General features: G+C 51.2%; 1 protein-coding gene across 1 annotated transcript; it reads left to right on the forward strand.

Annotated features, from left to right (window-relative positions):
* Positions 1 to 1188: 1188 nt before the first annotated feature.
* XPC (XPC complex subunit, DNA damage recognition and repair factor) lies at positions 1189 to 22750 on the forward strand (the record flags this gene model as incomplete). Its single annotated transcript, XM_080718192.1, has 15 exons — positions 1189 to 1379; positions 3829 to 3950; positions 5513 to 5636; positions 6998 to 7082; positions 8801 to 8958; positions 9389 to 9509; positions 12218 to 12307; positions 13737 to 14606; positions 16702 to 16862; positions 17614 to 17695; positions 20238 to 20372; positions 20452 to 20621; positions 21458 to 21551; positions 21642 to 21731; positions 22535 to 22750. The coding sequence occupies exons 3-15, from the start codon at positions 5539 to 5541 to the stop codon at positions 22748 to 22750; spliced, it is 2370 nt and encodes a 789-aa protein (XP_080574318.1). The 5' UTR covers positions 1189 to 1379; positions 3829 to 3950; positions 5513 to 5538.
* Between the last annotated feature and the right edge of the window lie 252 nt (positions 22751 to 23002).

Raw genomic sequence — 23002 nt, forward strand, 5'->3', positions numbered from 1 at the left:
TCTGCTCCTCAGACATGCCAAATTATTTCTCACCTGGGGCCGTTGATGTTCCCTTTTTTTTTTCTAGAATGTTCTCCCATGGTTCTTGCTGGGGCTAATTTCTTCTGTTACTTCAAGCCCCAAGTCAGACACCCCATGAGTGTCTTTTCTAAGGTGATGTTTCCTAGGTTTTCTCAAACCTAGTACCCCAATTTTTGCCCTCCTGGCCTTTTTCTCAGTCTGGAATGATCTGGTTCATTTTTGATTGCCTATCTGGAATGTAACCTTCATGAAAGCATGTCTGAGGCTTTCTGCTGTGCCTTATCTTCTCCTCCTTGTGCCCCCCTACTGCATATATTTGTTTTTTTAAATATGTGCAGAAGGCCGGGCGTGGTGGGGCACGCTTGTAATCCCCACGCTTGGGAGGTGGAAGGCGGAGACAGGAGGATCTCAGAAGTTTTGAAGCCAGCCACGCTGGCCTTAGAGACCCTGTTTCCAAAAATAAAATAGGTCTGGGAGTGCAGCCCGGAGGTTGAAGAGCTTCCAGGAACCCCAGTAGTACCACCAAAAAAGAAAAAAAAAAAAAAGTGCAGAAGCCAGGCATGGTGGCGCACGCTTGTAATCCCAGCATTCAAGAGGCTAAGACAGGAGGACCATGGTTAGCGGCCAGCCTCAGCTACTTAGTGAGGCCCTTTGCAACCCAGTGAGACCTTGTTTCAAAATAAAGAATAAAAAATAGGGCTGGGCTGCAGGGTGTGGTGGCGCATGCTTGTAATCCCAGCATTTGGGAGACTGAGACCGGAGGATCACAGGTTTGCAGCCAGCCTCAGCTACTTAGTGAGGCCCTCTGCAACTTAGTGAGACCCTGTTTCAAAGTAAAGAAAAAAATAGGGCAGGGAGTGTAGCTCGGAGGTAGAATGCCCCTGGGTTCCATCTCCAGATCCGCAAAAAAAAAAAAAAAAAAAAAAAAAGGACTCGGGATGTAACTCGGAGGTAGAATGTCCCTGGGTTCCATCCCTACTACTGCAAAAAAAAAAAAAAAAAAAAACAAAACTAAGGCAACTGGGCTACAGGTAAAGGGGGACTGAGAGCTGGTTGCCATAGAGGCATGGGATGGTGGCTTTTTGGGGATGTGTTTTGGAGGGAGGCTTCTACCTTTCATGACCGTGTCCCTCCCCTCTTGTCCCGTGTGCTCACCTAGATGACTTTGAAGATGAGAAACCAAAGCCCCCAAAGAAGAGCCTTCTCTCAAAAGTTTCACAAGGAAAGAGGAAGAGAAGCGCCAAAGACCCCGGGGGCCCAGCAGATGGCCCAGCAAGAAAGAAGGTAGCCAAGGTGGCCGTTAAGTCTGAAAAGCGCGCTGCACAGGACGGAGCCCTCAGTGAAGCGGGAGACTTCAGGTGAGATGCCAAAGGACTTTGGACCCTGTGCGACTTGTTCCCGCTAGAGAAGCATGGCCGACACAATCCACTCCTTTTGCTTGTCGCTGGGATGTGGGGAGGAGGGATTTTTTTTTTTTTTTTTTTTTTGCAGTACTAGGGATGGAACTCAGGGCCATTCTACCTCTGAGCTACACTCCCAGCCCTATTTTTTAGTCTTTATTTTGAAACAGGGTCTCGCTGAGATGCAAAGGGCCTCACTAAGTAACTGAGGCTGTCCGCGAACCGCGATCCTCCTGTCTCAGCCTCCCAAATGCTGGGATTACAAGCACCACCACGCCCAGCCAGAAGGAGGGACTTTTAAATTCATCTAGACAGGACTCAGACCAGTAAGAGCTAGAGACTTTTCAGAGGAGCACGGCGACTGCTTGCAGACTGATTTTATTCAGGGTTACAGCCCAATAGCAGCAAAACCAGGGGATGAATCCAGGCCTTCCGAATCTTGGGCCAGTCCTCTTACAACTCCAGAGCGTGTCCCTGCCGCTGCAGCTGGGCCCTTGGCACTTTGCCGCCGCTGTGCTCCTGCTCCCTCCTCACACCCGCAACGCGGTCCTCCTTCCTGAAGATGCTCAGTGGAGCCATCTGCCCTGGAGCGTCCGGATTCTCCCCCTTCTCCTCTGGTTCCTGCAGGGCTTTGGAGGGTGTGATGTGCGGGCCTGGCATTGCAGTTCTCGGTGACCATGCTGCTTGCTTACACCAAGCCCTCAGGGGCCTGGGACCCCTCCTGGCTCGTTTTCATAAGACTCTGGCATCCAGGACGAGGACGTTGATTGGCAGGTGCTGGGCCCTTTTGCGACAGTGTGCAGTCATATCAATGCGTGGCGAACAGTGGACATGCGCAGAGTTGATGAGCTGCCTCCGAAGAGAACTGGAGGAGGGTGGATGGCTAGAAGAAGACTAGAAGGCTGGGAGCTCCTCCTTTGCTTCAAAACAAATCCTCCCTGTGTTGGCTTTCCACATCCCTAAGCCAGGCGAGGGAGAGGAGACCAGCAGAGGGCAGCGGTAGGAAGTGTCGCTGGAAAGATTGCAGATGGGCCAGCTGGGTTCACCTCTTCTCTTACTCCCTGAGCCAGAGCTTCCCAAATTGACTTGGCTTTTTCAGAAAAATAAAACAACCCCAAAACTCAGCTCCCCACGGCAGATCTACCTATTCTAAACAAATAAAGATCCATGCAGGAAATTTAAAGGGGCGGGGAGTGTAGCTTGGAGGTGGAATGCCCCTGGGTTCCATCCCCAGGACTGTTTTTTTAAAAAAAATCATCTTTTATGCATCTGTATTTCACGCCGGCACCTCTCGCGAGGGAGAGTTATCACCCATTTTGGAAATCTATGCCTTAGACTTTGAAAAGAACGCCATTGAATTTCCCCCAGTTGCCTCTTTAACTGAATTCTAACTCCAGAGAAAGCTACACAAAGTAGACCAGGACGTGTAGACGAGGGTGTGTAGATCAGGTGTGTGGACCAAGGCATGTAGAATGGGATGCTGCCAGGGAAGGCTGTGGGTATTTCTTGAAAGTTGGTGTGTGTTCCAGCCTGTCACATGTGTCCATTTCTACTGGCTTTGTTCATTTGTGCTAGTGATTGAACCTAGGAGTGTTCTACCTCTGAGCTACACGTCTAGCCCTTATTTTCAATTTTCTATACTGAAAAAGAGTCTTGCTAAGTGTCTGAGGGCCTTACCAAGTTTCTGAGGCTGGCTTCAAATCTGTGGTCCTCCTGTCTCAGTCTCTAAAGCGCTGGGATTACGTCATATTTCTTAATAGTAGAAAACACACAAACTTTCTGAGTTGGGTCATAGGAGGGCCAGTAAACGTGAATTTACTTTTCTTCTTTCTGGTCTCCAACTGCACATACATTTGCACACAAATGACAACTTTTGCTTCTGGAACTCACATTCCTATTGTGGTTTCTTTTAACTTCCCCCTTACCATGTCCAGGCACAGCTGTGTTTTCCTTTGCACAGGTTGTAGGTTAATAGGTGCTTTCTGTTTGGACAGCACATCTAGCATTCATCAGATTGACGGAGTGCATCTGCTGAGATTCTGAGGCCCAAGTTGATGGAGGAAATGAGCTTCTCAGTCATTATCTCTTCATAATTGCAGTAGATTCTTAATAAATAGAAGGAGGAACCAGACATGGTGGTGCACGCTTGTAATCCCAGTGCTTGGGAGGCTGAGGAGGAGGATCACAGGTTTGCAGCCAGCCTCCGCAACTTAGTGAGGCCCTATTTTGAAATAAAAATTAAAAAAGAGGGCTGGGGGTGTAGCTCGGAGGTAGAATGCCCCTGAGTTCCAGCCCCAGTACTGGGAAGGAAAAGAAAATGGCACAAAGAGTATGAAATTGCAGTTGGCCTGACCATAACACGGGAGCTGACAATTTTCCTCATCTTCCTCCCTGTGACCCTTACCAGGGACTTTGCGATTGACCCCAAGAAGGCACAGCGCCCAAAGAGAGAGGCCTCCACGGACAGAGGCAGCAGCGACGGAGAAGATGAGGAGGAGGAGAGCGAAGACGACTGGGAGGAGGTGGAAGGTCGAGCATCTTTCCTCTCTTTAGGCTGTTGGGTTCTATCTTTTTGATTGATTGGAGTCGTACCACTTACTGCAATACTGTTTTGTTTTTTGAATCCGTTAAGACCAAAGATACGGTCGCAGTAGGGACTTGTTTTTGATATAAGAAAAAAAATCCATGGCCAAGTTAGCGAAGGAAGTCGGACATTCTCTTCCCCTGGTGGCTGTTAACAGAGTAGCGATAAAGAGTGTTCTAGTTAGAGGCGCTCAGTCTTGGGAAGTGTTTGGACCTGGGTTCAGAGTGCGTTTTACCACTCAAATACCCGCACGAGCAGGGAGCTTCACTCCCCTGAGCTCACTGGTAACCTGTGAACGCGGGATCCTGACTGTGAGCCTCGCCCATTCTGGGCTCCACGATTGGTGTGGGAAAAGTATTTATAAATGTCCTGGGCCAGGCCAGGCGTGGTGGTGCACGCTTGTAATACCTGCGCTTGGGAAGCGGAGACAGGAGGATTACGCAGGTTCGAAGTCAGCCGCGCTGGCTTAGGAGATCCTGTTTCCAAATTTAAAAAAGTATAAAATAGGTCTGGAAGTGTAGCCCAGAGGTAGAAGGGTTTCCAGGAACCCCAGTACCACCAAAAAAAAAAAAACCCCAAAAAACAAACAAACCAAGAAACCAGAATTGATTAATTAATTTGCACAACTGAGGATTGAACCCAGAGGCATTCTACCTCCGAGGTACACCCCCAGCCTTATTTTTAATTTTTTATTTTGAAACAGAGTCTTAACACTAAGTTGTGGTGGGCCTCACTACGTAGCCGAGGCTGGCCGAGAACCTGTGATCCTCCTGTCTTAGTCTCCCAAGTACTGGGATTACAGGCAGGTGCCACCATGCCTGGCTAGAATTTATTCTTTCAAAGAATAAGTATTGGACTGGGGATGTAGCTCAGTGCTAAAGTGTTAGCCAAGCATGTGCGAGGCCCTGGGTTCTATCCTAACACTGAAGAAATGCAGCAACTAAAACCTAAAGAATAAGTATTAGCCGGGCGTGGTGGCGCACACTTGTCATCCCAGCATTCGGGAGGCTGAGACAGGAGGATCGCGGTTCGAGGACAGCCTCAGCTACTTAGTGAGGCCCTTTACAACTCAGTAGACCTTGTTTCAAAATAAAGAAGAAAATATAGGGCTGGGGGTGTAGCTTGGAGTAGAATGCCCCTGGGTTCCATCCCTAGTACTGCAAAAAAAAAAAAAAAATTAAAATTAAAAAATGATTTACTTACACACATATGGACATCAGCTCTTGATAGCAGAGTGTTCTTTTAATTCAACTAAATGTCTCAGCACTTAAGTTTTCTCATCTGAAGGCCGTGACTATGGGTTGTCTGTGGGTGGAATGAGACAGATCAGTGTAAAATACTTGGCACAGCGCCGGGGACGTCCTGGGCACTCCACGCACGTTAGGAGTAGCGGTCTTCACGTCTGTTGGTCATTTCCTCCTTTCCAGTGGAAACTTGATTTTGTTGAGCACAGCAGTTATTATAATTATTGATTTATTTAAAAAAAAAAAAAACTATTGTTGCTTAGAACTCAGTGAGCCTGCCCTGGGTGACATGGGAGAAAACTCCGCCTCCTCTCAATCTGGGCTGCCGGTGAAGCCAGTGGAGATAGAGATTGAGACGCCAGAGCAGGCGAAAATAAGAGAACGAAGGTAAGACACGTTCGCGCCTCCATTCCCGGCGCCCACAGTGAGGAGCGGTGACACGGAGTGGGAGCTCCTGAGCCACGTAGGGACCCGCCAGTGGCCGGAACCTCGGCCGAGGAGCCCTGGGCTTACCTTTCAGACTCTCTGGACGGGGATGGGAAGCCTCCGCCCGCTGGCTGGCAGGAGATGGGAAAGGGTGCTCCTGAGTGCCACGGACGGAGGACCGGGCAGGCAGGTCTTCTCAGGTTCTACCCAGTGTTGAGAGCAGCGTGCGGAGGAGCCAGGAGCTCAAAGGAGAGACAGGCCTGCCGGGCTGCGCGCCCTACTGCCGGCCTTACAGCAGTGCCCGCTGCGGTGGGAGCCCCATCCATCCGCCCCTGCAGCCCCCGGTGGCCAGGAGGGTGGAGACAAAGCCTGGGCGGTGGCTAGCGAGGCTCCTGTCTTGGTGACACACTGTTGGGTAGAGAGGAGGGAGAGTAAGCCTGTACAGGAGGTCTGGGTTCTCTTGATCAAGGGAGGCAAAGAGGGAAGGGTCGGCACTAGAGCAGTGCCCCATGACGCGCACGCCTGCCATCCCAGCGCTGGAGGCAGAGGCAGGAGGAGCACGGGTGTGAGGACAACTTCAGCACCTAGGAGCCTGTTTCAAAATAAAAATAAATGAGTGTAACTGGGGGTGTGACTTGGAGGAAGAATGGCCCTGGATTCAGTCCCCAGTAACACACACACACATACATACACACACACATACACACACACATGACTGCGTTAATTAATTAATTAACATTTTGCGGAACCAGGGATGGAACTCAGGGGAATTTACCTCTGAGCTACACCTGGAGCCCGATTTTTTATTCTTTATTTGAAACAGGGTCTCACTAAGTTGCAGAGGGCCTCACTAGTTAGCTGAGGCTGGCTGCGAACCTGTGATCCTCCAGTCTCAGCCTCCCGAGTGCTGGGATTCAGGCATGCACCACCACGCCCGCCTGCCTGCATTCATTTAATTTAAAGGTGGCGGTTGCTAAGGGGGGAGTGAGTAGTTGGGAGGCCGGACAGTCAGGCCCTTCTGGAGGGAGTGGACGTGGGGGCACGTTTGTGAGGCGTGCTTTGGCACTGCTACATGATGGTAGTTTGGCTGGAGCGAACGTCCTGAGCTCAGGCTTGCAGGTGAGGAGGAGAAGAACGTGCGGAGAAGAGCAGGCAGCATCTTTGCCGGCTTGCAGAGTTGCTGGAGCCGCGCCCCCGTGTAGGACAGCGGAGCCAGCCATTCATGCGTCATCAGTAGGGGGAGTCGACGGGGCTGGGGGTGCGGGACTGCTATCTGGCTTCGTCTCCCTCATCGCTCACTCATTTTCTACCATGCATTGCAGTGAAAAGATAAAGGTGGAGTTTGAGACCTATCTTCGGAGGATGATGAAACGGTTCAATAAAGAAGTCCATGAGAACACACACAAGGTAAGGGCCAGGGGTGCTGGGAAGGAAGACAGGATCCCTGCCGGGTGCACTCGTCATCCCTGGACTCGGGAGGCTGAGGCAGGAGCACCGCAGCTTCGCAGCCAGCCTCAGCTACTGAGGCCCTCTGCAAACTTTATTCTCACCCTGTTTCAAAATAAAGAATAAAGAAATAGTTTTGGGGTGTAGCTTGGAGGTGGAATGCCCCTGGATTCAGTCTCCAGTACTGCCCCCCCCCCCAAAAAAAAAGTATTCTTCTTTGATGAAAAGAACTTGGTTTCTCAGTTAGTTAAGCCTGGGCTGTATTTGTGCCTGTTACTCACCAGGCTGCCTTGCCAAGTTTCTTGTTCCCTCTGAGCCGAGGTCTCTTCACCTGTGAAGTAGATTATATTAAGAATGTGATTTGGAGGTTGGTTATGAGGATCAGACAAATAGGTACAGAGTAACTTGTAGCACAGTGCCTGGCACTAGCACTTGCTTTTTGTCCTGATCTTGTAGGTGCAAACTCTATGACTACAAGTTTTTACAAATCTGTCAGTATATATCTTTTTTTCTTTCTTTTTCTTTCTTTTTTTTTTTTTTGGGTGCTAATTGGGTTCCTGGAAGCCCTTCTACCTCCGGGCTACACTCCCAGACCTACTTTTTACATTTTTATTTGGAAACAGGGTCTCCTAAGCCAGCGCACGTGGCTGGCTTCGAACCTGCGCGATCCTCCTGTCTCTGCCTCCCAAGCGTGGGGATTACAAGCGTGCCCACCACACCCTGCCTGTCAGTATATATCTTTAAAGGGCAAGACCTCTTGGGTAAAACAGTTTGTAGTTCAAGCTTTGAGATTTGATGACTTCTTTGGAGAGGAGAGGAGGTAGAACACAAAGATGAGTATTTCCTGCCCACAAAATGTCTGAATTAGGGCCAGGTGTGGTGGCACACGCCTGTAATCCCAGTACGTTGAAGGCTGAGACAGGAGGGTCACAGGTTCGAGGACAGCCTTAGTAAGTAGTGAGACTCTCAACCTAGTGAGACCCTGTTTTAAACAAACAAACAAACAAACAAAAATGCCGGGCGTGGTGGCGCACGCTTGTAATCCCTGTGCTTGGGAGGCTGAGACAGGAGGATTGTGCAGGTTTGAAGCCAGCCTCAGCTATTTAGTGAGGTTCTCAGCAACTTAGTGAGACCCTGTTTCCAAAAAAAAAAATAGGTCTGGTAGTATAGCCCAGGGGTAGAAAGCCCCTGGGTTCCATCTCATGTACCACAAAATAAATAAATAAATAAATAAATAAATAAATAAATAAATAAATAAATAAGGGCTGGGGATATAGCTCGAAGGCAGGATTCTCCTGCTTTCAATTCTCAGCGCTGCACACACACACACTAAGAAAGTCTGAAGTAGGCCGCAAAAATCTCTGCTTGTCAGGCTGGGCGTGGTGGCGCACGCTTGTAATCCCCGTGCTTGGGAGGCGGAGACAGGAGGATCGTGCAGGTTCGAAGCCAGCCGCGCTGGCTTAAGAAACCCTGTTTCCAAATAAAAATATAAAAATAGTCTGGGAATGTAGCCCAGAGGTAGAAGGGCTTCCACGAACCCCAGTACCACCAAAAAAAAAAAAAAAATCTCTGCTAGTCTTGGGTGTCCCTATACGCCTCCCTTCCTCCGTCCTCCTGGGTAGGTTCACCTGCTTGTCTGGAGCATCTCTGTACGCCTCTTCCTCCGTCCTCCTGTGCAGGTCCACCTGCTGTGCCTGCTAGCTAACGGCCTCTATCGGAACCGCGTCTGCAGCCAGCCGGACCTGCTTGCTATCGGCCTCTCGGTGGTCCCTGCTCACTTTACCAAGGTGCCGCCTGGAGACGTGGATGTCCGCTACCTGTCAAACCTGGTGAAGTGGTACGGCCCTCCGCCCGGCCTCTAGAGCCGGAGGGTAGGATGGCTTTCTCCCAGGGTTGGGTTCAGGTCAGGTCCTCAGATCTTGAGGTGGTGAGTAGCTTTCAGGCAGCGCACATGGCGTTGAAACCAGGGAAACGGCTGGCCAGAGACTGGCATGCCCTGGGTGCTTTAGGGTGCGAGGACTGCCCTGCAGGGGGTTCTGGGGACCGGGGCACAGGGAGCAGGCCTCTTGTTTCCTCTGGGAAGGATGCCCAAGGAGGTGACAAGTTGGGTATTATAATCAGTGATCGGGTTAGCTAGCCAGGCTGCAGGTGCGGAACGGAGGCAGGCGGGTCTCACCGCTTGTGCCCCTTTGATTTTCTTGACTGGAAAAGAATGAGCTCCCCCTTCACCCTGACGGCTGCACAAGGGAGCACCGCTTTCTCTCCAGGTTCATTGGGACGTTCACAGTCAACGCCGACCTCTCAGTCAGTGAGCAAGATAGCCTGCAGACCACCCTGGAAAGGAGGTTTGCTGTGTACTCCGCGCGAGATGAGGAAGAGCTGGTCCACGTAAGCCGTTTCCTCAGAGGCGCTGTTTTATTAGTGCTGTTAACTTACGATAATGAAAACATGATTTTATTCTTGGAAGATACCTAACAGTCCACGTACTTCGGTTCAGGAGTCCCAGATTCCTGGACTATTTGGAGAAAGAGACCAGATTTTTGGATTAAAGCATGTTAAGATATCTGGCAAGTTTCATAATTAATGCTCTGATATTACCACTCAGAGGAAAACACTATTATTTTAGTATTGTCTTCCCAGAGTTTATTCCTGTGTATCTTAGTATTTGTTTTATCATTATTTTTAAATTCTTTTAATTTTTTTTTATTTTTTTATTTTTTGGTGGTACTGGGATTCCTGGAAACCCTTCTACCTCTGGGCTACACTCCCAGACCCATTTTTATATTTTTTTAAATTTGGAAACAGGGTCTTAAGCCAGCGCGGCTGGCTTTGAACCTGCACGATCCTCCTGTCTCCACCTCCCAAGTGCGGGGATTACAAGTGTGCTCCACCATGCCCGGCTTGTTTTGTTATTTTTAAAAACAAAAATGGAATCATGCACTTTTTTGTTTTGTTTTGTTTTTCTGGTGGTACTGGGGTTCCTGGAAGCCCTTCTATATCCAGGCTATACTCCCAGACCTATTTTTTGTTTTATTTGGAAATGGGGTCTCTTAAGCCAGCATGGCTGGCTTTGAACCTGCGTGATCCTCCTGTCTCCGCCTCCCAAGTGCAGGGATTACAAGCGTCCGCCACCACGCCATCATGCGCTTTTTTAAAAAAGAAATAATTCAAGCCAGGCATGGTGGAGCACATGCCAGGAATCCCTGTATTTGGCAGGCTGAGACAGGAGGATTACAGGTTCAAGGACAGCCTCAGCAGGTAGCGATGCTCTCATCAATCTAGCAAGACTCTATTGCCAAATAAGAAATAAAATTGGGCTGAGGGCGTAGCTCTAAGGAAGAATGCCTTTGGGTTCAATCCTCAGTACCACCAAAAATAAAAGAAAAAAAGAAAAAGAAATAATTTAGTGATCATTGAGCATATTGTATAATACATTGTTGTACAATCATTGTTGTACAATCACCACCTGTTTCCAAGACTCACCCTCAAGGGAAACCCTTCAAGTCCCACTAAACACCCTTTAGTGCCCAGTCCCGCTCCCACCTCTACCATCAACCAGTCTGCTGTCTCTGGGTATTTCCCTGTTTTGAATAGTCCATAGAGAAGAAGTCGTATAATCTGTGGCCTTTTGTATCTGTCTTTTATCTCACATAATGTTTTTGTGGTTTTCCTTCTATTGCAAGGTATCAGTATTTCCTTCCTTCTGTGGCTGAATATATCATTGTACATGTATGTTCCATTCTGTTTACCCCCTCATCCATCCAAAGACTCTTGGGTTGTTTCTACTTTTGGGCTGTTCTGAAGAGTTCTATTAATAATGCCCCTGGGTTCCATCCCCAGTACCGCAAAAAAAAAAAAAAAAAAAAAAAGTGCATACGTATGTTTATTTCAGTACCCATTCTCAATTCACTTGGGTATGTAACTCAAGAGTAAAATTGCTGGGATATATGGTATATTCTGTGTTTATCTTTTTGAGACCACCAGGCTCTCTTTCCTTATCTGCTACACTGGCTCACATTCCCACGGCACTGTCCAAGGAGTCCAGCTCTCCGCATCTCCGACACTTGTTTTTTCTCTGTTCTTTTCTGAATATAGCCAATTCTGCTGGGAGCCAAGTGGTATCTTGTTATGGCTTTGATGAACATGTCTTCGGTAACTAATGATGACGAGCATCACTGCATGGGATTATTGGCCATTTGTGTATCTTCTTTGAAGAAATATCTATGCAAGCGTTGGGCCATTTCATTTTGTTTATTTATTTATTTAATTTATTTTTTGGTGGTACTGGGGTTCCTGGAAGCCCTTCTACCTCCGGGCTACACTCCCAGACCTATTTTTACATTTTTTAAAATTTGGAAACAGGGTCTCTTAAGCCAGCGCGGCTGGCTCCGAACCAGCGCGATCCTCCTGTCTCCGCCTCCCAAGCGCGGGGATTACAAGCGTGCGCCACCACGCCTGGCTTGTTTATTTTTTATATTTTGGCTGTATTGAGGATTGAATCCAGGGGCGTTCTACCTCTGAGCTACCATTATTTTGGAACGGCGGCTAAGTTGCAAAGGGCCTAAGTACCTGAGGTTGGCCACGAACCTGAGACCTTCCTCTCTCAGCCCCCCCAAGTATTGGGATTACAAACGCGCGCCACCACGCCCGGCTGAACTTCATTTTTTTCCATGTGCATATCCAGTTGTGCCAGCACTATTTGTTAAAGAGACCATTCTTTCAAGTACTTGTATTATTTTCCCTAGTTGGTGAGGCGGCAATTTTTTTTTTTCCAGTGGGGATTGATTGGACTTGGGATACGTATCCTTGGCCACTTATAACCGGCCACAAATGTGTGAATTAGTTTCAGGCTTGTCGGTTCTGTTCCACCGGTCTTCATGTCCGTCCTTATGTTAACAGGACAGTATTTTATTACTGTAGCTTTGTAGTAAGTGTTGAAATCGGGAAGGAAGTGTGAGCATACCTTTGTTCTTTCTTTGCGATACTGCTTTGGCTATTTGAAGCCCCTTATTGTAAGTAAGCAACAAACAACACCGAAGTCATTAAATCCGTAATTATTTTCTTAGTAAAAATTACAGTATCTCTTTTCGCTGTAGATATTTCTACTGATTCTCCGGGGTCTGCAGCTCCTGACCCGGCTGGTGCTGTCTCTACAGCCAATTCCTTTGAAGTTATCAGTGCCAAAGGTGAGATTCTCAAGACTTTCAGAGACCAGGGGCAGCTGGCCAAGGAGGAGCGAACATATTTCAAATTAGAAAAAGATAAAGATTGCTCACATATGAATGAGTAGGGCGGGCTTTTGTTTTGGTTTTGGGGGCACGCCCTGGGGACTTCTTCCACTGAACTCTGTCCGCAGCCCTTTCTGTATTTTATTTTGAGACAGGGTCTTGCCAAGTTGCCCAGGCCTCCAACTTTCAGTCCTCCTGCCTTGGCCTCCCCAGTCAAAGAGCTGGTTTTCATGGAGCCCGGGTTCTTTTGAGCCTGCCTGGCACCTGCCTCATGTTCTGGGAGACTGGACCCCTGAGTGGGTTGTAGTGCCATGAACTTTGTGTGTACAAAGTGCCCGCAAGAGGTCTGGGCTGTGCAGCACTGTAGTTTCTGTTCAGCGAACTAAGCGGTGCCCATCCTCGTTGGCAGTGTGGAGTGCTGATGGGTAAAGAACTCTGATATATATATTTTTATTATGCATATAGTGTGGAATTGAAGCCAGGGCACACATAGCCAGACAAGTGCTATACCACTGAGCTGCACCCCCAGTGCACGGATGCTGAATTTTGACTAATTTTTTTTTTTTTTTTTGTGGTACTGGGGTTCCTGGAGGCCCTTCTAACTCTGGACTACACTCCCAGACCTATTTTTATTTTTTGGAAACAGGGTCTCTTAAGCCAGCGCGGCTGGCTTCGAACCTGCGCGATCCTCCTGTCTCCGCCTCCCAAGCACAGGGATTACGAGCGTGCGCCACCACGCCTGGCAATTTCACTGTTCTTAAAGCCAAACTTTAGTACGTTCCTAAGTAAGCCAGGTGCAGTGGCGCACGCTTGTAATGCCAGTACTTGGGAGGCTGAGATAGGAGGGTCGCAGTTTTGCAGCCAACCTCAGCTACTTAGTGAGGCCCTCTGCAAATTAATGAGACCCTGTTTCAAAGCAAAGAATAAAAATTAGGGCGGGGGGTGTATCTTGGAGGTAGAATGCCCCTGGGTTCCATCCCCAGTACTGCAAAAATAACTAAGTCCCTAAGTATTTGTTTACAGAACACCAGTGTACAAAGTGAGTGTTATTATTGCTGAGAAAACTTGAGACTCAGAGGTTAAATACTTTACCAAAATCATATAAAATTAGGTAGAACTAGAATTCAACCCTAGGTGTGTGTGTTTTCAAATCCTGGGCTCTTTGCTGTAGAGTTAAAGAGAATGATATTACGGTCTACCGGGGGCCACAGCTTAGCTAATACTTCCATATGACCCTAAATGGGCGAGGCGGTCTGAGTTGGGGACATCTTGACCTACGGATTCTCTGCCCTGTGACTTCTCCCTGTTAACTTATAGGACCCCCATCATATCATTAGCAAAAGCAAACAAACAAAAAAAAAAAAGCAAAATTTTTTTTCTGTTCAAGGGAAAGCACCCTTCTAAGGAGAAATCCACAGAAGGTCCTGGAACCTCCTCAGAAACTTCCAGCCATGTTCCAGAAAGCGCCACCAAAGCAAAGGCAGGCAAAACCACCAGGCGGGAGGAAACCCGTTCACAGGGCTCCGGCAAGCCGCGGGCTGGGGGCAGGAGGAGCCGGGCGGCTGCAGGCAGCCAGGGCCGGAGCAAGCCCTCCCCCAGCGAGGACGAGGAGGAGGAGGCCGAGCCGGGGCAGCAGCCAGAGGGAACCCAGAGGCGTGCGCGTGGCAGGCAGCGGCGTGTGGCCTCCGGGGTGTCCTACAAAGAGGAGAGTGGCAGTGACCATGCTGGCAGCGGCTCCGACTTCGAGCTGTCCAGCGGAGAAGCTCCACGTTCCTCTGATGAGGATTCCGAAGCCGGCCCTCCACGGCAGAGGACGAAGGCTGGGCCCAAGAGTGGCTCTAAGACCCCACGTGGACATGGGAGGCCTCCGGGCTCTGCGGCTGCATCTTCAAGCTCTCAGAGAGGAAAGAGGGCCAAGAAGACGTCCAGGGATGGTGAGAAGATCGAAGGCGGGAGAGCGGCCGGTGTGGACCAGTGGCTGGAGGTGTTCTGCGAGCGGGACGCCAAGTGGACGAGCGTGGACTGCGTGCACGGTGTGGTGGGCCAGCCCCTGACCTGTTACAGATTTGCCACCAAGCCCATGACCTATGTCGTGGGCTTGGACAGTGACGGCTGCATCCGCGACGTCACGCAGAGGTATGACCCAGCCTGGATGACAGCCACCCGCAAGTGCCGCACTGATGCCGAGTGGTGGGCCGAGGCCTTGAGACCCTACCAGAGCCCGTTTGTGGAAAGGGAAAAGAAGGAAGATTTGGAGGTGAGGCCTTGGCTGCAGGGCTTGCAGACACAGGCAGATTTTCACGTTTATTTCCACTTTTAAATACGTTTTTTTGTGTGTGGGTCTGGAGATGGAACCCGGGAGCATTTGACCTCCAAGCTATACCCCCCCCCTGTTTTTTTATTCTTTAATTTGAAATCGGGTCTCACTGAGTTGCGGAGGGCCTCACTAAGTATCTGGGGCTGTCTGTGAACCGCGATCCTCCGGTCTCAGCCTCCCGAATGCTGGAATTAAAAGCTTGTACCACCACGCCCGGCCACTTTTAAATACTTTATATGCCCAGGACAATGTGGGATATTTTTAGTGGGATGCCTAATTTTCATCACAATACAATAAAGCCTGGGTTATTTATTTCCTTAACTGTACTGCTAAGTTGTTATGGAGCGGAGTGATTGACTAGGTATTTGAACCCAGGTCTATGTGGCTTTGAAGCCCGACTACTTTTCGTTATTTGCCAGTTAAAATGGGAGCTTTAAAAATAATTTATGCAGCCGGGCATGATGGCGCATGCTTGTAATTCCAGCATTCGGGAGGCTGAGACAGGAGGATCGCAGTTCGCGGACAGCCTCAGCTACTTAGGCCCTCTGCAACTCAGTGAGACCCAGTTTCAAAATAAAGAATAAAAAATAGGGCAGGGGGTGTGGCTCGGAGGTCAAATGCCTCTGGGTTCCATCTCTAGACCCACAGAAAAAAATATTTATGTAAGTCATGTAATTCAAATGAAAAAAGGAATTACTCATAAAACTTAGCCTTTTCCCTCCCTCCTGAATGCACAGCCAGAATACAGGCACACCTCACATGCAGTCTCTGAGGAGGGCACTTGACACCAGCTGACACAAGGGGGCGCTCTGAGCCGCTCTCCAGGCTGTTACTGTGTTAGCTGGCACTTTGCGTGCACCTGGGAACATGCCCCCATTGGCCAAAAGATGTGTCCAGGATGGAGGGTGCGGGATGGACCGTGCGCATGGCCGGCAGCACTTGCCCTGTATGCTCTCACAGGGGAAATGGGATTATGCAGAGGGTCTTATAAGTAACCTGACTGCAGTCCCATGGCTGCTGAGCTCAGAGTCCTTTCTGCTGTTCCAGTGTCAGTCTGTACTTAATCTACTGGGGCTTTATTTATTTTATTTTATTTTTGGCGGTACTGGGGATGGAACCCAGGGGCATTCTACCTCCAAGCAACTCCCTCAGCCCTATTGTTTTTATTCTTTAATTTGAAACCGGGTCTCACTGAGTTGCAAAGCGCCTCACTAAGTAGCTGAGCTGTCCTCGAACCATGATCCTCCTGTCTCAGCCTCCCAAATGCTGGGATTACAAGGGTGCGCCACCACGCCCGGCTTCTCCGGGGGTTTTAAAGGGTGCTGAGGGAAAGCTTGAGAGCTTGGGGAACAGACTGGGGGCCTCAGCAGGGGGGTCGCCTATTGGGAACAGAGTCCCTGGCACAGTGCAGAGAAAACCCAAATTAATTGTGGTGGACTATGAAAAGCTATGGGGTGTGAACAGCCATTCTGGTTTCCCGCGACAGCACAGTGGAGGTGGTGTGATAGGACAGCGCCATCACTTGGAGACAGGCCTTTTTACTGAACACAGCTATGTTCTTTCTTAAAGGTGCTCAGCAGAGCAGACTCCCATCTTTAGGGCCGGGTAAGGCGTCTTCGGAGTGGGAGATGGGTCCGATGACTTTCTGACGTTACCATAAACCATAGAATTACTTAATCCATCATGGTGTGTGTGTGTGTTTACTGGGGATTGAGCCCAGGGACATTCTGCCTTCGAGCTGTATCCCCAGCCCTTCGGTCCTGCGAGGTCGCTGAGACTAATCTTGAACTTTCCGTCCTCCTGTCTCAGCCTCCCAAATACTGGGGTTACAGGCGTGCGCCCCCAGGCCCAGCTCATCATGGTTCTTGGTTAATCCACAACCTCTTTCATGGCCAGTGTTATAGATGCAGTAAGAGTCACTATCGCTGGTGAATCTCGACTCCGCCATGTTGTCCGAACGTTAGTGTGAACCTCGTCCACCTCAAACCTCAATTCTTCCAGTAACACTCAAGCGCTGTCTGTTTGGCCTTTGCAGTTTCAGGCAAAGCACCTGGACCAGCCTTTGCCTACCGCCATCGGCACATATAAGAACCATCCTCTGTACGCCCTGAAGCGGCACCTCCTGAAATACGAGGCCATTTACCCCGAGACGGCGGCAGTCCTCGGGTACTGTCGGGGAGAAGCTGTGTACTCCAGGTGCGTGAAGCGCCTGCTTGGCCTTGTGGGCTCCTGACGCCCTGGGATTAGCAGCCCCTTTCCTGGGCAAGGGGCTGCTCAGGTAGGCACTTCTCCTCGGTTAACAGCATTCTCTGGGGTGAGCTATATAATGTGTGCATGTGCCGTGAAGAAAAGATTAAAACTTATAAAACAGGGATTAAGCTGGGCGTGGTGGCACACGCTTGTCATCCCCGCACTTGGGCGGCTGAGGCAGGAGGATCGCACAGGTTCGAAGCCAGCCTCAGCTACTTCTTGAGGCTCTCAGCAACTTAGTGAGACCCTGTTTCCAAATTAAAAAAAAAAAAAAAAAAAAAAAAGAATTCCTGAAATATAGGAGGTGGCAGGGAAGGGAAAGAAAGGAGGGAAGCCATGCTGGGATGAGACCGCAGGGGAGCAGGTCCAAGTGCCCGGGCCGCGGGAGTCGTACCGGGCCTTTGCCTTCCATCAGGCTTCACCGCGTGTTCTCCTTGGCCAGGGACGACCCGTGGTTCTAGCGACCGTACGTGGCAGGAGGACAGAGCTCATTAGCCCTAAGTGACTGATGAGGACGCTGAAGCTCGGGAAGCTGCGGGGATGGTGTGGGTCCCCAGCTCGTGACAGGCAGGACCCCCATGTTCTTTGCTGGGTTGTAGTTCAGTCCCAGACTGCCGGGAGGCGGGGCTTGAGGCCCACACTGGAGGAAACTGGTGTGGACTGGGTTTGCCTTTGTCTCCCGTGTTGTCTCCTGTAGGGATTGTGTGCACACGCTGCACTCCAGGGACACGTGGCTGAAGCAGGCGAGAGTCGTGAGGCTTGGAGAAGTGCCCTACAAGGTAAGCAGAGCCAGGGCGCCCCACGGAAGTGCCTGGACCAGCCTTTGCCTACCGCCATCGGGCTGCCTGTGGTAAAATCCGGAAAGTCTCGATTCTTTGGCTTGGGCAATTTTGAGGAGACGGGCATTTAAGTGATTTCTTATTAATGAGGGATTCGTAAGAAGTGGATTTTCCAAAACATACAAGAAATCTAGGCCAGAAAGTAGCCCTCAGACTCCTGTTGTGAGTCTGAGGCCCCGCGGATTGGAACTGTTACTGAGTTTAACAACAGCTCAGGCCAAAGTCAGCTGGGCCTGTGTAATGTGTAAGACATAAAATCGGGCTGGGTGTGTAGCTTGAAGGTAGAATGCGTCTGGTTCCGTTCCCAGTAACACACACACACACAGAGGAAAAGAAGCCAGTCTAGCTTTACAGAGACACACACAGCAGTCGAGTTGCCACCTCTGTTGGACATTTCCCCAAGCATTTTGCCTGTGTATGATCTCTTTGAGTCTCAGCAACCATGGGAATTGGCATTTGTGGCATCCTGATGCCCACGATACCGAGGAGGAAACTGGCGCTCAGAAGGGGAGATGCCTTGTTCAGGCCTTACAGCATGGTGCAGAGCCCAGCCAGAACCCCAGGCCCCAGCCTACTGTAGCCTTCCTTCTCTACCTGGCGCATGGCGCTGTCAGGCCAGCTGCCCCTGAGAAAGCTCAACTCTGCCAGGCAGTCCTGGAGACGCCAGCAGAGCGTGGAGGCCCCTCATGGGCATGGTTGCTTCTCTTGGTCAGGTCCCAGCGGGAACACTGTGGGCTGTGGGACTCTGGGGGTGTTGTGGGGCGCAGAGGCCTGGCCGGCCTGCATGCAGAGCGCCACCAGCCAAACTCGCAGGGTTGCTCAAATGTCTCCTTCCACCTCTTTTCTGTATGCTCATCCTAGACTGGCACTGTCCAGTAGATATACAGTGCAGCCGGGTGTGGTGGCGCACACTTGGAATGCCAGTACTTGGGAGACAGGAGGATCCGGGTTCGTGGACAGCCTCAGCTACTGAGTGAGGCCCTCGCAACTTAGTGATACCTAGTTTCAAAATAAGGAATAAAAAATAGGGCTGGGGGTGTAGCTGAGAGGTAAAATGCCCCAGCACCACACACACACAGACAACAAAAAGAGAAATACAGTGCAAGCCACATATTTATGTTCTTTACAAAACAGGTGGTATATTAACATATTCTAATATAGCCAAAGTATTACCACTTTAACATGTAAGAAAAAATTTTAAGGGGTAATAATTTTCTTTTTTTTTTTTTATTTTGTGGTACTAGGGATTGAACCCAGGGGCATTCTGCCTCTGAACTCTACCCCCAGCCCTGTTTTTATTTTATTTTTTTATATTTTATTTTGAAATAGTGTCTTACTAAGTTGCTGAGGGCCTTGCTTAGTTGCTGAGGCTGGCTGGAAACCCTTGCTCCTCCTGTCTCAGCCTCCTCAGCACTGGTATTATAGACATGTGCCACCATGCCCGGCTGGTAGTCAGTATTTAAAATCTGTTTTCTTCTCATTAAGTCTTGGTAATCCTGTGTGTACATGCCTTAATACCTAAGTTTAGTTCATGAGCCACACGTGACTGATGGCTGTCATCGTAGTGTAGTTCTAGAATAACCTGTCAGCTCTCCCCCTTTTTCTGATCCCTAACTCTCTGTCCCAGCTCCTGCCTTAGCATCTCTGCCCTGAGCAACAGTGAATCCATTCCCTGTGTGGCATCTGTGCAGACCTTTCTGAAACAACACCGTGCCTGGCACCAGCCCACACAGGCCACCCTCACCCTGCCTTGGCCACCCATGGCCTTCACATAAGTTGTTGAGGCCGGACTCGAACCTGTAGCCCCCTGCCTCGGCCTCCCAAGTACTGGGATTCCCAGGATTGCACCGGGCGCTGAGCAGCCTTTTCCTCCCTCCTTTGTCCTCAGGGCGGGGGGAGAGGCTGGCCTCTGAGCCCCCACTTCTCCCTGTACATTTCGCACATTTCCCCACAGCACCCTGACCTCCCTCAGAGCAGAGGCCGCCCCTCTACCCGTCCATTGCAACTGGTGGCCGGCGTGGCATGTAGTGGCTGCTCAGGATAGTCACTGAGCACTGATGGATAAGCTGGAGAAAGGAACTGTCAGAACCCAGAAGTCCCAGCCCCATCACGCGACCCGTGGTTGCCTAGAGACAGGGGCAGGAGTGGAGCACGGGAGCAGGGGTCAGCGAACAAGTCCACAGGTCACACACAACTTCCAGACGGCGGTAACGATTGTAAAAAGAAAGAGGGTTAAGCCTATGGCGAGGCCACACGTGACCCTTTCCAGGAACATCCTGCAGACTGAGAGGGACGCTGGCTCGAGCTAGCCTTCGGAGTCACACAGCCCCCTCTCCTTCCACCGCTGAGCTCCGGGAGAAATCATTTACCCCTCCAGGTTGGGTGGAAAGGCCAGCCCTCTCAGCTCCGCAACAGGTGCCTGGTGTAAAGTGAGCGTGCAGGGCTGGGAGCCCTCCTAAACTGGCTGTTTCTCCCGGAGTAGATGGTGAAAGGCTATTCCAACCGGGCCCGGAAAGCCCGGCTTGCCGAGCCCCAGCTGCAGGACCAGAATGACCTGGGCCTGTTTGGCCACTGGCAGACAGAAGAGTATCAGCCCCCCGTGGCCGTGGACGGAAAGGTAAGGGCATCATCTGGGGCCAGGACCAGGATGCCACGGTCCCCAGCGGCCCACATGCTGGCGTGCCCACCCCCCGCAGGTGCCGCGGAACGAATTTGGGAACGTGTACCTCTTCACACCCGGCATGATGCCCATCGGCTGCGTCCAGCTGAATCTGCCCAATCTGCACCGTGTGGCCCGAAAGCTGGATATCGACTGCGTCCAGGCCGTCACGGGTTTCGATTTCCACGGAGGCTACTCCCACCCTGTGTACGCGAGAGGCCTTTGAAGGAGGGGGCCGGGGCGGCTACAGAGACGGGTGTGGGCTGGGCCCAGGACCTCTTATTTTTAAGATTTGACTCTGGCTGGGCCTGGTTGGCACAGGCCTGAAATCTCAGTACTTGGGAGAGTGAAACACAGAGGATTGTAGATTGGAGGTCAGCTTCAGCGGCTCAGCAAGACCTTGTTTCAGAATAAAAAATAAATGATAGGGCTGAGGATATAGCTCAGAGTTAAAACCTCCCTGAGTTCAATACCTAGCACCTCTCCCCCCCCAAAAAAAAAGATTTGACTCTGGGTTTAAATCAGCCTTAGCTAGGCATGGTGACACATGCTCGTTATCCCAGGACAGGAGGATCACGGTCAAGGACAGCCTCAGCAATGTACCAAGACTCAGCAACCTAGTAAGATCCTGTTTCAAAACAAAAAATAAAAAACTGAGCTGAGGGTGTACCTTGAAGGTAGAATACCCCTGGGTTCAATCCCTTGTACCAAAAATAAAAATCGGCCCTAATGCTCGAGAATCCTGGATCTGTCAGACCCCACAAAATCAGTGAAATCAGCGTCCTAATGATGCTGAATTAAAACTGTTTGCTGGGGCAGGGGTCACCAGCTGGTGACCAAAGTAGGGTCAGTATCTTCCCGGTCACCAGCTCTGTCCTGTGTGTGGGTGGCTCTCAGGCGGGCCCAGGAGGACGAGGCGCACAGGTTTCCGCCGGAGGTCCAGGACCCCCATGGGGCTCAGAAGGCCCGCCGTGGTCTGCACAGGGAGCAGGAGGGCTGGGGCAGGCAGCGGGCTCAGGGAGGTTTGTGTTGTGTCGCCACAGAACTGAGGGGTACATCGTCTGCGAGGAGTTCAGAGACGTGCTCCTGACTGCCTGGGAAAACGAGCAGGCGCTCATTGAGAAGAAAGAGAAGGAGGTGAGTGCGTGACAGGCCCGGGAGTCGCTGTCCTCTGGCCCCCAGCATGTCAGTGCTTTACGTTTCCTTCTGCTCCGTTTCTGCCGGCAGAAGAGGGAGAAGCGGGCTCTGGGGAACTGGAAGCTGCTGGTCAAAGGGCTGCTCATCAGGGAGAGGCTGCGACTGCGCTACGGCACCAAGGTCAGTGCCGGTCCTGGGCAGAACGCACCCCAGGTCTGTGTCTTGGTGTTCGGGTTGTACTGCCGCCAGGCGTAGGCAGCTCTGTAGCCTTACCTGTTGGGAGAGGTGTCCTGCAGGGCGTCCAGCGGGCTTGTCCAGCCTGCCCACACCGCCTTGGCACCGCTGCTCTGAGTGTTCCCTGTGGGTCTGACGTGCCACCAAACCCTGTGCGCGCAGGGCCAGGGATTGGTCACCAGCATCCCAGCACCTGGGACCAGCTTCAGGCCTTGCTCTCTCGGCCCTGCCATGCTCTGGACAGGCTCTGGACACCAGTGCGCACAGGACGTGCAGCCCTGGGCTGCCATCTGGGCAGGCAGGCCCCGAGGCAGTTGTGTGGCGTGATGGGTATTGCGCTCTGGGATATTTTGTTATGCACCCATGCACGCACATACTCACACATGCACAATTTGGTCCAGGAAGCCTTTTTGCCGCGCTCTCCAGGCCTCCTGGCAGGGCACCCTCTGGCCTTTTGTTCTGTCACCGTCTAGAGCCGTCCCAGCCTCCAGGGGTACCACCAGGGGTTATTTGGCACTGAGGTTGCTACCGTGTGTCTGGGCAGTCAAGACACAGCACGTGTGCCAGAGGTGTCACAGCTGCAGGGCAGCTGGCGCAGTGACCCCTGGCCGTGACTCCGCGGCTGGAGGGGAGGGCTGTCGACTGTCCCACCGTTTTGCGCCCCCTCTCCTCCAGCCCCGCCCCGCAGGGCAGGCCCTTCCTAGTAGCTGATCCTGACTGGCCTGTGGCTTCCTCCACTTCCCCTTCAGGGCGAGGCAGCAGCTCCACACACGGGTGCCGGAGGTGGACTCTCTTCCGACGAAGAGGAGGGGACCAGCTCGCAGGCAGAGGCGGCCCGGGTCCTGGCTGCCTCCTGGCCACAGAACCGGGAGGCTGAAGGGGAGCAGAAGCCAGAGCGCCCCGCGACCACTAGGAGGGCGAAGAAAGCGGCCGCTTCCCACCTGTTCCCCTTTGAGAAGCCGTGACCTGGGCGCCCGCCCGCCCTCTCTCTGCCAGCTGTGCAGGCCAGGCGAGGTGTGCCGCAGGTTGGGTCTGGGCCAGCCCATCTGGAGCTCCCCGAGTCCTTTGGTCCGAAAGCTTATTCTTGGAGCTATGGAAGCTTCTTCAGGAGGCATCTCTTGAACCTTGGGCCTTGTTCTTCCCATCTTTGGAAATGTCAGTTTTTGAAAATTTTTAAATAGAAACCACTAGGGCATTTTTGGGCGGTGGTGCATTTT

This window comes from Muscardinus avellanarius (genome assembly GCF_963383645.1).
Source record: "Muscardinus avellanarius genome assembly, chromosome: 22".
Lineage (NCBI taxonomy): Eukaryota > Metazoa > Chordata > Mammalia > Rodentia > Gliridae > Muscardinus > Muscardinus avellanarius.